Genomic DNA, 14,650 nt, shown 5'->3' on the forward strand with positions numbered 1-14,650 from the left:
TGCTGCAGGGTGAGAACTGGTGGCATTTCCCATGATTGGGGGAGCAAGAGGTTGCTAAAGGGCTCTTTACTTTTGTGGCTGGAACCCTAGGAGAAGGGTCACAGGAATGATAGGTTGAGAGTAATGCTGCCACAACTGGGACAGAAACAACATTGCCAGGTCCTTCAGTCCATGCTTTAGTGTTACTACTTGGGGAAGCAGCTTTTAGTTATGTAGGAAGTTCATTATAAAACATGGATCAGATCTCATAGATCTCCAGCAGTGTTGTCCCCAAGAGAAAGATCCCTGGAAAGAATAGAGGATGAGTGCTTCAAGTATAGACCCTGCTAACAATGTGGTGCTCAGTCATCCTCTATTGTCTGCTTTGAGCCCCTTAGTTCAGAACAGTAGTAGCTCTTTCTTTCTAGTCCAGGCAACCCAAGCACAGACCTAGCAGACCTACTGTTACAAGGAGTGACCCATGCAGGGTACACCCTCATTCCTGGTTCTCTTCCCAAACTTCTGTTTATTTTACACAGGAGCCCATCTTACCTCTCTCCCGGCCATGCCCTCCAGATCCTCCGTGGACTGAGGGAAGAAATTCAGCACTACCTCAGGGACTTGCAGCAAGAGATAGAGGCTCAGAAACACACCATCCTTCAGTTCCAGATGGAAAAGGTAATGAAAGTTAATAGGCTTACAGAGGAAATTACTGTTACTTGAAGAGCTCATTCACTGCACAGCCTTACCCTTAAAATGAGTTATGTGGTTTTCTGTCCAGTATTAACTTTGCTGTTTTTCTGGCCAGGACAGGGTCCTAACTTTCTTTGCCTTAAGGCAGATACTATGAATTACAGGAGGTAGTGGGGAATCATCCTCTCTTTGCAGCACAATTGGCCAAAAGCACTGTGGCCTTTTCCTTTTCCTTTTTCTGCAGCATTGGGGATTGGTCACTGCCTGAGATATGGGTCTGTGTGCACCCTACACCTGACCCATGGGTAACAAATCCTTTGACTGCCCTGTTTGTTTAGACTGCCTGGTCTTCAAAGAACAGACTCTTTCTCATTCCTGCATACAGCACAGAGCACAACATGGCCACCATCTTGGTTGGGGCATTAAGGCATTGCTGGAAAAACAATCATTCAGGGAAATCTAACAATTCCTGTAGGACCAAGAGCAAGTCTTGGGCTTTTCTGCAAGCTTGGCATCTCTGACAAACTGTCATAAGGTTGTGCTCCTTGGTATAGCATCATGGTGAGAGTAACCTGGGAACATGACTGTGATATCACTTAAATCTAGGCACAAATTTCTCTATGGAATTGAATGGGCCACTGGACAATGCCTTCAGTGCTATGTTTCCCTTCTGTGTTGATCACACTGATTCATCTTGATTCTACTGCCCCCTCCTGAAATGCCCAATACAAAATGGACCAAATCAGGTCACTAGCCTCCAGTGTCTTTCAAGGATCAACATATAGAATGACAAGCAAAGAGAAAATAAATATGCTTCCTGGGGTTTTCTAGTGCCAGCCAGATAGATGTCCACTGGGAAGGGAGAGGAAAGGGAAAAGCCATCAGTGGCTGCCCTTGTTGCCAAGACACTGCCTACCAGTGCTACATCAGAGCAGACAAACACCAGGGATGCTGTTTAACTTGCCCTGATGGCAGTGAGAGCTCTCTGTATCTGCAGAAATGGGAGCTGAGGCAGCAGCAGGAGCAGCTTCATTTAGAAAAGGAGGAAGCTCTGGAGGCCCTGAAGGAGCAGCTGATCCAGGTAAGTCTCTTCATGACCATGGAGTGGTCCTGCATAGGTGGGGCTTTTCTGCTCTTTGACCCTGTCCCATGCATCTGAGTCCTATCCATTACTCTTCAGTCAGGGTTCTCTCTAGAGCTGAGCAGGAACTGTTCTTGGCGCTACTGTCTGCCAAGAGATGCTAACACTGAGGTGAGCCATCCCCCTTCTGCCCCTCTACAGGACCTCTGTAGCAATGTATCTAGATGTCTAGCAGGCTGCATTTCCCCACCCTTAAAATCACATGTTCTGGGGCTCTGTATGGCCAAGAAGGTCTCTGCAGAAGGCCTGGGATGTATTCACCCAGGGAAGAGCTATTTAGGTTCCCATTCAGGGGCAGAGGGAAGAGGTATCTTATACTTCCCGGAGTTGTCAAGGATCCCATCTTCCAGCCCATGTTCCATGCCTCCCTCTCCTGAATCCAAGAGATGACCCTGAATCTGACCTGCCCTCCCCAGGTTTTGAGAAACTTTTGATTTGGGTCCATACACTGCTGGCCAAGGCTATCTATGTCTAAGAGCCAAGATGTGATAAACCCCACAGAGCCTGGCTTCCACGGTCTGCAGGGGGTATATGTGTGGTATGTAAATCCTGTGGTTGGCTGAGCTGAGCAGTTTGCTTTGCTCATCTTATCCTGCAGGAGCATATCCAGGAAATTGCCACCCTGCAGCACAGTCAGCTAAAGGAGGCTATGGGTGAAAAGCAGTTGTGCAAGGACAGTGAGCTGTGGGCTATCCAGGGAAGCTGGAAGGACCAGATGGCCTGCAAGCTGACCCAGAGGTTGGAGAAGGAGCTGGATGTGGAGGTGGAGACGTGAGTGATGAGAAAGGCCAGGGACTCCCAAAGCTTCCAATATTCCAGCAACTTGGAATAGCTGAGGAGGGAAGGGGGGAAGGGCCTGTGTTCTTGACAGAAGTGCTGCTTCTGTGGAGATGCCTGATGTTTGGTACCTCCAGTGTGACTGACTCTCTGCTTCTATTGTCTCTTCTTGCTATAAAATGGGGATAATAAATACCCACCTTGGCAAAGTGCTTTGTGGTTCTTGCATGAATAGTTAACAAATAAGTGATCCTAATCAGTACTATGCAGCTTCCACTCTGCTTGGTTGGGCAGTCACTGAAGGGTAGTGCCAGGCTGTAGAGGGCTCAAGAGTTTCACTCTGTGGCTTTGGGAGAGGTGTGGGATTTTCCACAGTGCCCCAACTGCCCTCTTTGGACCTGATGTGGATTATTTGGTTAATTCTGTCAGTAGCTGCATTTGGACTGTACCGCATGGTTTTGAAAACCCACCCTTGATCAGATAGGTCAGTGATGAGGAAAGAGCACCCCAGCAATTGGAGTAGTGTTGCTGCTGCATCTCTGAATAGAGACTGAGGGGAACTCTGAGAGCTGGACATCATCCTAGATGTAAAAGAATCAGCCACAGACACCACTGGCCTCCCTTCTGAAGCCTGTCTGGGTGGTTTACAGTTGGAGCAGCACAAAACACTGAGGATGCTTAGTGGGAGTGGGACTGAGACACTAAAACTCTTGAGTCTCTGTGAACTATCACCATGTGGAAACAATTTTTCATTGCTATCATCCTGAATAACCCCATGGTAAAAAGCTTGGCAATAGTATATAGGAACACCAGTTTGTTAACTTGGCAGGTGCCCCACCCCTTTCCCACTTATATGGTATGTGATGTCACAAACCCTGCCTCCCTTTCCCCTTATATGGTGTGTGACATCAGAAACCCTGCCTCAGCCCCTGGTCATATGATGCGTGATATCAGAAACCCACCATCTGTCCACAGTCACATGATGCATGACATCTAAAACCTCATGCTGGCCCCATCATATGGTGCACAACACCACCATCACATGGTCCGTGACATCAGAAGAGCCACCTGTTCAGACCCCAAAGCCTGTCCCTCATGCCAAAGACCCACCTTAGACCACATGGTACAGTCTCGACCTATCGGCCCCTGGACTGCTATATTGGCTCCAGAATTCCTCACTCTATCACATGCTGCATGACTTCAGAAGGGTTGATGACCAGGGCCGTCCCCACTGCCAACACTACTAGCGGCTTCTGTGGGTGCTGGCCAGCCCTGCTGCCACCTTCTGCAGCTGCCCCCCAGACTCAGGAGGCACCAGTCGCCCATGGTTGCCCAACAGGCCCCAAGTCTTATTTCACTTTGGTAAGGTGATTGTTAAATTTCACCTATGACCCCAGAAGACCTTGGGATTTTACAATAAGTAAAACCACAATGGTGATGGTCAAAAACGATGGGGACCCTAACTTGTACAGAAATTATTATAAAGCCCAAGCTGGGTATGTTCTTAACGCATATCAGGGGGTGCTCATGATGTATGGGGCTGGCAAGGGAGACATATTTTGCAGTCTGTTTAGAAAAGTCGTTCCACTTTTGAGAAGGGGTCTTGAGATTATTAAGCCGCATGCTAAAAACATGGCTCAAAGCATAGCCAAAGATGCGATTGGTCACATCTCCCAAGCTGTTCTGGATAAGGCGGGCAAGCTGGCGAAGCAGGAGGGGTCTGCATTCATGTGGATTCAAAGACAGAGCCTTAAAAGAGAGACACACTATGCTCCCAATGTAAAGGACCTCCCCAACCCCTTAAAAAGAAGAGGGTAAGTCAATGAGGCAGTCATACATGAAAGACCGAGAAGCAGCCTGGGAGAAAGAAGGGGCACTCTCTTGGAGGAAAAAGAAATATATTATAATCGCCATGGCCTTTGTTCACTGCAGGTCTGAAGAGTGCACCAAATCCAAACTGGATTTGTTTCAAATAGCCCCTACGCAGACCAGCATTGAGTAAAGCCTGTATGTTGAGGTCCCGCCACTATCAGCTATTACTGAGTCCACCCCTCTTGACCTTTCATCACTGGAAATGGCAAAGATTATATGGATTTGAACAACACACTGCTGTACCTTTGCTGCAAGATTGTAAAAGCTAATGGAATTGACCTTGATGCTGGGGCCACCATGGGTCTGTTGAATTACCTGCTGGCCCGTCTTCAGCCAGCTGGATGTCACTCTGGGTGATCATCTCATAAACCAGAGCAACAACTGTTATCCTTACTGAGCCTTCACTGAATCAACTACAGCAATTACACCCTCGCCACCCAATTTTCTGCTGGCGTGTTTTACAAAGGTACCCCTAGACATCACGAAGCCGTCATGCAGGACGGTGGTAATCACAGACTGGAGGAAAAAGACAGCTGTTCATTTATCTCCACAGTGTTTTGTTTTTCCAAGAAAAACTTGCTGAATGGCATGGAGGTGAAAGTTTAACTGACATGCAGTAAAGACACTCTCTGCTTGATGAATGCCCCGGTGGCTAGCCAGTGTAAACTACAAATGACAACTGCTTCACTTTTTGTGAAAAAAGTGAGGATAGCCCCGGGCATCCAGCTGAGCCATGTGGAGGCCTTGCATACAGCCAACACTAACTACTCCATAGACCGCATGGGCATGAAAGTGTTTAGCATCCTCACCGGCAGCCAGGTCAGTAACCAGGAAAATCTATTTTTTGGGACAGCTGCCCAAACTCATCGTCATTGGGTTCATGGATAACGACACCTTTAGCAGGAACTATGCTAAGAGTCCCTTTAACTTTAAGCATTACAGTACTAATTTTGTGGCCCTCTACCACAATGGAGAACAAACCCTGAAAAAATGACTACAACTGGATTTTGAGAAAGGTAATTGCATGAGAGAATACATGCACCTGGTGCAGATGGCCAGTAAACATATGAAAGACCACTCCCTGCTAATCAACTATGAGGAGTTTGCCCAGGGATACACCTTGTTTGCCTTTGACCTGTCTCCTGACCAGGAATGTATTGATCATTATTCATTGATTAAAACCAGGAACCTAAGATCAGAAATATGCTTTGCTGGGGCTTTACCCACCACAGTTAACATGATTGTGTACAGGGTCTTTGACAACATCGTAGCAATAAATCAGAGGAGAAACATCCTGTTTGACTACATGTGAAGAGGGACACCAAACAGCTCTCCAGGATTTTATCCTCAGACCCTTATGCCAAAGAGGCTTTCTTAGATGTGTTGCCCTGTGAGTGGCTCCCTAAGACTTGGCTGTCTCAAAGACGTCTGAGCTTGGTGGTCAACATGTGTCCACATAATCAATCCAGAGGACACTGGGAGGTGGTTTACTTGAAAGATTGGAACTGTGGGGAGTTTTTTCAGCTCGTATGGCTACCCCCCAAACAGCACTCTCTTTCCTCAAAATATTACGTTCTTCTTAAACAAGACTGCTACTGACACTGCTTTTCAGACAAAACAGTTACAAGACCCCCATATCTGTCGCCTGCAGATACCACTGTGTGTTTTTCCTATGCTACTGTAGCAAGGGGCTATCATTTGAACACATTTTTAAATCATATTATTCTGACAATTTAGTACAAAATGATAGGATGGTGATACAGTTTGTAAAAAGTAAATATAAAACTTTCCACGTGGCTGGGCTTGCTTAAAATATGTTTCAACATGCCCAGACATGCATTTCTTGCTATGACTTTCATGAGGCTTTGTTTAAATAAAGCAGCCAGCTGTTGCTGTGTAAATAAAGCTGTTACTGTTTAAAAAATTGTGTGTGTGTGTATTTTCCTTTTACCCCACTTCATTTCCTTTAATCTTTTTATGTGCTTATACATGTTTCTGTCCCACCATCTTGGGAGCTAAAAAGAGTCTGCCGCTATATCATCTTATTTTATTCCTGCTTACTGTTTTTTAATTTTTTCGTTAAGCGTAAACAGCTGGCTGGTTGGGAAGAAAAAGCCAGTTTTTTAAGCTAAAAGTGTTTGGGGCAGAAGCATTTAAATCCACCTTCAGATGCCTGTAAGGTGTTTTCAGGACCGTTCCTTGTGGGAGGGGTGAATCGGGGAAACTGCCCTTGGCTTTGTGCTTTGGGGGGCCTCGCAGAGTAGGGCAGAGCAGCGGCGGTGCAGAGCTGGGCGGAGCAGTGGCTCCGCGTCCAGCCACTTGCTACCTCCCTGGCCGCCCGCTGCCGATGCCACCGCCACCAATGATGGTGGCAGCTTCTTTGGGTCTGGGACCCATGGAATCAGAGCAGAGGTGGGGCCCTGCATGGGCTGATTTGCCCCGGGCCCCTCACCCTGCTCAGGTCAGCTCTGAGTATTTTAGTGGCATCCACGAAAGCTTTTAGAAAGAATTTGGCCTCACCTGAGTACATCTGCCTTGCCAAGGACACTACCTGTAGCTTATTCCTGGGATTTTTAAACAAAACCATGTATTTTGCGTTAAGCGTAATGGTGCAGCTCCTTTTCCCTTGACAGAAAACATTTTGGACTATATACATAATGCTTAGATTCCGGTGACGTATGTACTGGGTAAAGGCTTTCTCGATTTTGCCTCTCTTGCAAGCAGTCCATCAAATCATCTACTATAACCATATTTTATTAGGGGGAAACAAATGGTCATTGTTGAGACTGTCCAGCAGACCCTCCACAAATCTGATAAAAGGATATTTACAAAGTAGCTCCTTATGTAACGTTTGCCAACAGCTATAGCACCACATAATATTCTCGGGCATAACAGACAACAGTCTATCAGTGTGATCCAAGAGATTTTTTATAAAGTAACTTTTACCATAGTTGCTAGGTCCTACCAAAATCACAGAAAAGGGGTGCTTCTAATGCATATCCCTGTTCAAAAACCATGAGGCCGACTTAAAGTCTTCTGTGAGGACCCTTTTGTCATAAACAACTTTCTGTGGGTTTTTTTCAAGGCTTTGGTTTCTATCGTCCACCTGTTTTTGTTCCTGATGATAGAGTGATGTTGTATCACTATTGTTTTAGGGGTGTCTCCATCCGGATTTTTCAAGGTTTCAAAGTTGATTTTTTTCACAGTTGGCCACATTCAGGGTAATCTCTTTGATTTTCAAGCAAACCTTTCCCCTGGACCATTTGTAACAGCAGCTTTTCAGACCAGCCGACACAAACTCCGTGATGTGTTCATCTGGTGGAATTTCGCTGGTGAGCTTGCCTAAATAATTGCCTAGCAGGGGCTTCCACTCTCCCACACTGCTCACAAATATCACGGAAGCTGTGCTGTGGTACAGACTGGTGTCCTGCAATTTGTCTAGCAGACAACTCTAAGTGTGCATAAGCGGTGGTGAAACAGGCTACAAAGGTGTTTGTGTTACCCGAGAGCATGTAACGCTCTTTGGCGTGCTTCCAAGGGATGCAGGCTGTCTCATTATCAATAAAGTCACAAGATGAAATTTCATAGGCTGGAGAAAAGAGATAGCCAAAGAGTTCTTTGGGGTCTCTGACGATGGTGGTGGTGGGTAGTTTGGTTCTCTGACCGAATATACCCTACAAAGAATTTAAAAACAACTTTGCAATTTGGCGCTTTGGGGGTTGGTTTAATATGCTCTGGGCATAAAAGCACGCCTTCTTTTTGGAAGAAATTGTCCATGTATCTGTCTTGATTTTGTTGGTTGGTACACTGAGATTTCCTGCTTCTCTCAGAGGTGCAGTTTTTTGTACCATGAAAAAAAGTGTGTTAGGCCACTCGGCAAAATGCCACACTTCATAGATTTTAGCTACTTTGCACCCCATTGGGCTTTGTTAAATTCTGGTGTGCACCATGTGTCTCATAGGGCCCTCTCCTCATCAGCATGGTTGCACTTTTGCTGTTTTGGTCCTGCACAGAGGTAGTGCAGTGGGAACATAAGTTTCCCATTCACTCTGATGGGAGAAAAGAGGGGAAAAAGGTTTCATGGCAGGTGCAATTTTACCTAGGCCATTCCAAAATAGCTTGACAGGGGTCTGAAGTTGTCATGAATGATTTCAGGGTATCCAGTAGGGTACTCCTTTGTTTTGTTTATGAAGGCATAAAGAAACAGAGTCACCACTAAAAAAGACTTTTGGTAAAGATAATCCTTTAATCTTCAATTATGCAAACAACCCTGCTGTTAGAAGCTCTGACTACTTCTGCAAGCAGCATGTGGTCATGGCTTTCCCACTAGATAAGCCCTCTGTATTAAAAATTAAATAGTACAGCAAGTAAAACAATGTGTATAATGTATATAAAATAAAAGTATATACCAAACTGTTTTAAAACAGAGTCACCACTAAAAAAGACTTCTGGCAAATATAATCTTTTAATCTTAAAATATATAAACAATGCTGTTAGAAGCTCTGACTACTTCTGCAAGCAGCTTCTCATCACATAAGCTACATTTTTTTGCTGGTTGGCTTATCTTTACAACACATTCCCTGGTCCTGGGAAATTAACCACATGCTCTGTGCCACCCAAAAATGACAGTTCAACCCCACAGAATAGCACACAAATGCTGTGAGATATATTTTTAAATCAGTGTTTATTTACATCAAAAACATTTATAATATTTACTGGGTTTATTTTGCTAAACCTCCTCCTCCTAAGAAGGGGTTTTATAATTTCTAGTGACAAGTAAGTCTCATTGGCTTTATCTTTACAATATGCCCCTCATATGAATGTGCTTAGAGATCCAAGGATCCAAGGCACTAAAGCAAATGGTAATATGTCCATCTGAAAACAGCTGTTGTGCTTCAGTGATTTTATCTTTAACCTCTCCCACTCTCCCCTTCCCCCCCACCAAATGCAAAAGTTACACCAGTAAAAAAATGTTAAACTGTTTTTGCTAAACCCTTCTCTTGAGCAGGGTTTTATAATTTATAGTGCCAATTAAACAATCAATATAGGGTACCAGAGGTTTATTTTCCTCAGTGATCAAGCCATAAAGAGCAGTGTTAGGATTTTCTGCAGAATGCATTTAGAAGCTCTGTTCCCTGAGTGAAATGTTTCTCAATGATTCTTAGAATTTTCTTGGCATATCCAATAGCAATAATGGCAAGTAGAACACTTTCCATACCCAGCTCATTGCAAAGTTCCTGAAATGTTTGATTTCTATCTTCATCTAACCAGGTAACACAGCCATGACAACCTTGACCACACTCATCAAAAACACAACCCGGGAACTTTTCAAAAAGCCTCATTCTCAGACAGTATTTCATTATGCCATAAAAAGAAATGCACGTAAGAGACTTTAAGAATTTATGTTCTTGACATGAAACAGCACCTGTTGATTCAATGCTTAATTGTTTTCTAAAACTTTCATCTTCATCTGAAATGCCTCGTCTCTGTTCTCTGCAAAACAGCTGGGTTTTTTTCTGGTGTCAGGTTTACAGGTGTGCTGGCAGGCAGGTTTTCTTGAGTCCTTAAAAAGGCTTCATCTAACTACAAAGGGATTCAAATAAAAACCTTAGTTAGCTGCTGTTTAATAAATTCTTAGGTTATTCCTACTTCCCCCCTCCCTTATGGGATGAACCCCCTCCCCCACCACCATCAAAAACTAAGTACCCCCCACAACCATGCTTCAAGTCTCTTACTAGCATCTCTGCTCCCCCACCAACCTTTTCTCTCCACACAGGCTCTGGCACAAGGCCACTGTCTTCTTCCAAATAATCAACAACCGTTTCGGGGGCCTGGGTCTCTGTATGCTTGCATGGGTCTCCAGTTGGGCATCCCTTTTGATGTCACACATTATGTGATGGGGCAAGGAATTCTGGAGACAACATAGCAGTCTGGGGCCTGAAAGGTCGAGACTGTACTATGTGGGTTAGGGCAGGTTTTGAAGCATGAGGGGCAGGCTTTGGGGCCCAAATGGGCACCCCTTCTGATGTCACACATGTGACTGAGGACTGGGGCAGAGTTTCTGATGTCACACAGTATGTGACTGGGAGGCAGGGGTGGGGTTTGCGGTGTCACATGTCATGTGACTGGGGGCAGGGCAGGGTTTGTGAAGTCCTGTATCATGTGACCAAGGGGCAGGGCTTGTGATATCACACACCATAAAAAGGGGAAAGGGTGGGGCACTTGATAAGGTGTCTCAGTATACTACTTTTGGTAATCCCACACTCGTTGACCTGAGCCAATTGGCCTCTCTCATTGCCACAGTGGTATAATTACAAGATCACAAATTACAAGTCCTGCTCCTGCAGTCCCCTTTGCTGATGGTTTTTTCCTGTACTAGCTGAGTCAGTGAAACAACTGCTTGTTTCTCTAAAGATGAAAAATGAAGTTCATAGAGGAAGCATAACCATTGACATTAGAATGCAGAGAGCCCAGAGCTGCAATGTGTACCCAGAGCACCCTGCAAGAAACCCCTGGAGCCAGTTCCTGTAGAAGTGACTAATGTGACTAAACTATCCATTAGCCTGGCTGGAAAATCAGATCTCTGCTGCCCATTGGCTCCATGACAAGAACCCTGTGTTTATAACTTGTCATCCATTAAGGCATTAACACCGATGGATGGATTTTTGGTACATTGACTGAGTTTAGAGCTCACTCCCTTAGGCCAAATTTATGTTTGGGTTACACAGTTACATTCAGAAGAGAGTCAGGCCCTGAATGCTTAGGATGAAGAAATGGCTAAGAAGCCCGTGTAGCAGCTGGGAGCTGTGGTGAGGCAGGGTGAAATTCCACCCACTTAGCCTCCATGCTATCCAGAACTGGATGGCCTTGCTCATGTGTTTCCTGCTGATCTGCTTTCCTCTTGCCAGTTGAGAACCAGTAGCTGACAGGTAGAACTGGATTTTGTGGCCTTAGGATTTCATTCAATACTACTTGTCTTTATTCATTATGGAGTTTGAAATATAATGATTGTTGCTTGGCAAGAAGCCCCTGGGGATGGGCAGTGACTTGTCTGTGCCATTTGGGGCCCAATCCAGAACCCAGCATGAGTTTTTCCATTTACATGTGTCTGTCTTGGGCCTGTTCTCAGCCCTAATGTATTCTTGGTGTGAGTATGGAGCATATGGAGTAGGTGCCTGCTGCTCTATACTGCCCTTTCTAAGTCTGTGGGCAACACGCTCCTCTCAGATTACAATTTACTCCACACTGTATCAACTGCAGCTCCTTGCCAGATCCAGTTGTGGAAGGAGTAAGCAGTACTCCCCAAGGCTGGCTTGCTCCAGCAGGTGAGGGTCTAAGTCACAGGGACCTGCTTTTCCTTATGTTGCCTGAGGGCATGTGCTCTTTTCCCACAGGCACTTCTGCAAGGACAGACATGTGGGCCTTCAGAGGGCTGTGAAGAAGCCGGACTCAGAAGCCAGACACCTTTCCTCAGTAACGGAGAAACACTTGTCCCCAGCTAAAGCAAGGATGGTGACAGAGGGCTGGGTGAGTTCAGGGAACCTATTTTTGTTGATGGTTTTAGTAAGGGTCCATTCTGACTCTTTCATGACAATTCAGGGCTGAAAAGCTTCTGTGCAGAGTTGGTTTGTGGATCAAGGGATTGGGTTCAGTACAGCAGACTGATTTAGAGCAGATAGTGCTCTTGGAGGCCATGCCCTCTTATCGTGGGATCCTGGAGATCACTGATGATCAGCACTTGGGTGGCAACTATCCAGAGAAGAGGCAGTGGTGGTGCTTCAGGTGCTTCACCACTATGCCCCTGGTTGTAAGGAGAAAAACTGAGGACTTCCAGCTGGAGATACCATCTTTCAGATAAAGTATAAAAGCCACACTACTCCTCATTTGGAAAAAGCCCATAAGTGTTTTTGAGGGTTCAGCTCCAGTGTCCTGGCCATGTTGAAACGTGGAAAATTCCATTTCATCTCCTGAAATTCCTGTTAAAGTCTGCAGAATATGTACTTCATCATGGGTTAGGCAACATGGCTGAGCTGTTAATGAGGAACCCCTTTCTGTGCCTCAGTTGGCTGCATTTTAATGGTACCCAAATCCCGTGCCTGTTCCATGGAAATGGTACAAAGCTTTGTTTGTTAGTGTTGTCAGGTCCTGGCAAGTTCCATCCCTGCACCACGAAGAAGCTAAGACACAGGGAGGTGAATTGGCTGTGGTCACCTAACAAATTTGTGGCACAACCAGGCTTGCACTAAAAGCAGACTCTGTCCCTGAAGCCATGCTGCCTCAGCATGTTCTGACTCCAGGCTAAAAGTTTGTCATTGCTCTAACCCACAGGAACTGGGTGAACATCACCATCTCTGCTCTGCGTCTTTCTCCTCCATAAGCACTGCATCTCTCCCCAGGCAGCATGACTCTGGAGCCTTGAAGTTGCTGCACCATCTCCAGGGCCGTGTGAGAAAGCTGCGGATAGAGAATGCCATCAACCACTGGGGCAGCCTGGAGGATCTGGCCAGCCTGCAGGGAGAGCTAGGCCACACATTTTGAGAAAAGGTAACAGGGCAAGATCTGGCATAGGAGCCAACACACTCACTGTAGCCTCACTGAAGAGACTAGTCAGAAGGTGAACAAGGGGCTGAAGTGTCAGATGACATAATGCACAACCCAGCTTGATTGCACAGCTGGTCCGTAGTTCATAGCTCACTGCTCTCAGAGACTGTGTAGTCTGGTGGGTATAATACTGAATGGGAGAACTTGGGATCTATTCCTGGCTTTGCTACGAGCCTCCTGGATTACCTGGGGCAGGTCACATCACCAGTCTGTTCCTGGATTTCCCTCCCTGCAAGATGGGATAGTGCTACCGACCTCCTTTGTAAAATTCTTTGAGACCTACTGATGACAAATATTGCTCATATCTCTGAGCTCCCCTTGGCCCCCTCTCAACATCCCTTCTGCTTTCCACAAAGCCCATCCCGACCCGTACTGGGGACTTCACTCCTACTGACTTTTGGATTCCCCCTCCACCTCTTCTCTTGCTTTTCTGTTACTCCTACCCCTGCCAAAAAGTGGGCAATTGACCACACCTACTGGAGGATGAAGGACCTTCTGTCCCACTCTGCATTGCAGGGTTAGATAGAATTGAATTAAATCTTCTGGACCCCAGCTTGCATTTCTTTTTTTTCCTTATGCAGATGCACTTGCTGACAGATCTCTCCTTCCCATCATTCCAAGGCATAAACAGTAAGAAGTAGAGCATTTGCTGCTGAAGAACTTGAAGCTGAGCAGGTGGAAGAGTCATCTCCTGTGGACAGGGAGTGGTTATAAAGGAACGGTTACAGCATTACTAAAATTACTCAAGACTTTGAGGGAATTCTTTGTCATGCTTGAGGTTCCTGGATGGCAGGAAGGATGGAGATGATGTGACTCTATGACACATCAAATAGGAACTACTCAGGATACTACCCATTGAATTTTTTGCATGGAAGCTTCCCACACTCTTGGCTGCTCTCTATGGTCCTTGGCCTAATTTCTTGCTAAGTAAATTCTAGGACTTTTTTCCTTTTGAATGAAATATGTGCTAGTTTGGGACTGAACAAAATGCCTGCATAGGTAATAACCAGATGGGAACCAGGAGCTATGGGGATACTGGAGTCATATTCTTGAGCTCTGAAGGCCTGGAGTGTTGACTAGGTGGGACTAATCCAAAGAACAAGTCCAGGTAAACATGGGAGCCTAAACAGACAAATCTTCACTGCTGCTTTCCCCAAATGATTCAAACTTAATGCCGATGAGCCTGTAAAAGACAGGAGTCAGGGGAGGGAGCTGGAATTCATGCCAAGATATTTTCTGATACTAGAAGGAATGGATTATTGAAGTGGGAGTGGGTGTTTCTAGAACCTACAGAGTGAGCAGGTCAGTTTTTAAGGCTGTGGGGGAAGTGCCAATCAGCATTTCCTCTAAGCTGTGTGGTGTGTGTGGCTGTGCATGCCGTGCTGCCAGGCGCACTTGCGTGGCCATGCATGCTGCACAGTTTAAAAGAAACACTGGTGCCAATGTGTTCATTCCTGAAGGGACCTTGGTGGCTTTTAATTCCTATCCTGGCTCATACTTCAAGCAAGAGATCTGTGATTGCAGTCTCTTTAGGAAAGGGACCAAGCTGTCCTCCAGATTTTCACATTACAGCTGCTACCACATCCT

At 45.7% G+C, this 14,650-nt stretch overlaps 1 protein-coding gene across 1 annotated transcript in view; it reads left to right on the plus strand.

Moving 5' to 3' along the window:
- Positions 1-14,448, plus strand: part of LOC109290219 (trichohyalin-like) — a 45,920-nt gene extending 31,472 nt beyond the window's left edge. Inside the window, exons 14-18 of the mRNA XM_019506626.1 lie at positions 519-657; positions 1,670-1,753; positions 2,412-2,584; positions 11,857-11,989; positions 12,791-14,448. Of these exons, the coding sequence (XP_019362171.1) occupies positions 519-657; positions 1,670-1,753; positions 2,412-2,584; positions 11,857-11,989; positions 12,791-13,000 (739 nt within the window). The 3' untranslated portion in view covers positions 13,001-14,448. The remainder of the gene's footprint in view (positions 1-518; positions 658-1,669; positions 1,754-2,411; positions 2,585-11,856; positions 11,990-12,790) is intronic.
- Positions 14,449-14,650: the final 202 nt, after the last annotated feature.

The sequence above is a fragment of the Gavialis gangeticus genome, unplaced genomic scaffold (genome assembly GCF_001723915.1).
Source record: "Gavialis gangeticus isolate Ggan-Ray unplaced genomic scaffold, GavGan_comp1, whole genome shotgun sequence".
In the NCBI taxonomy this organism is placed as follows: Eukaryota; Metazoa; Chordata; order Crocodylia; family Gavialidae; genus Gavialis; species Gavialis gangeticus.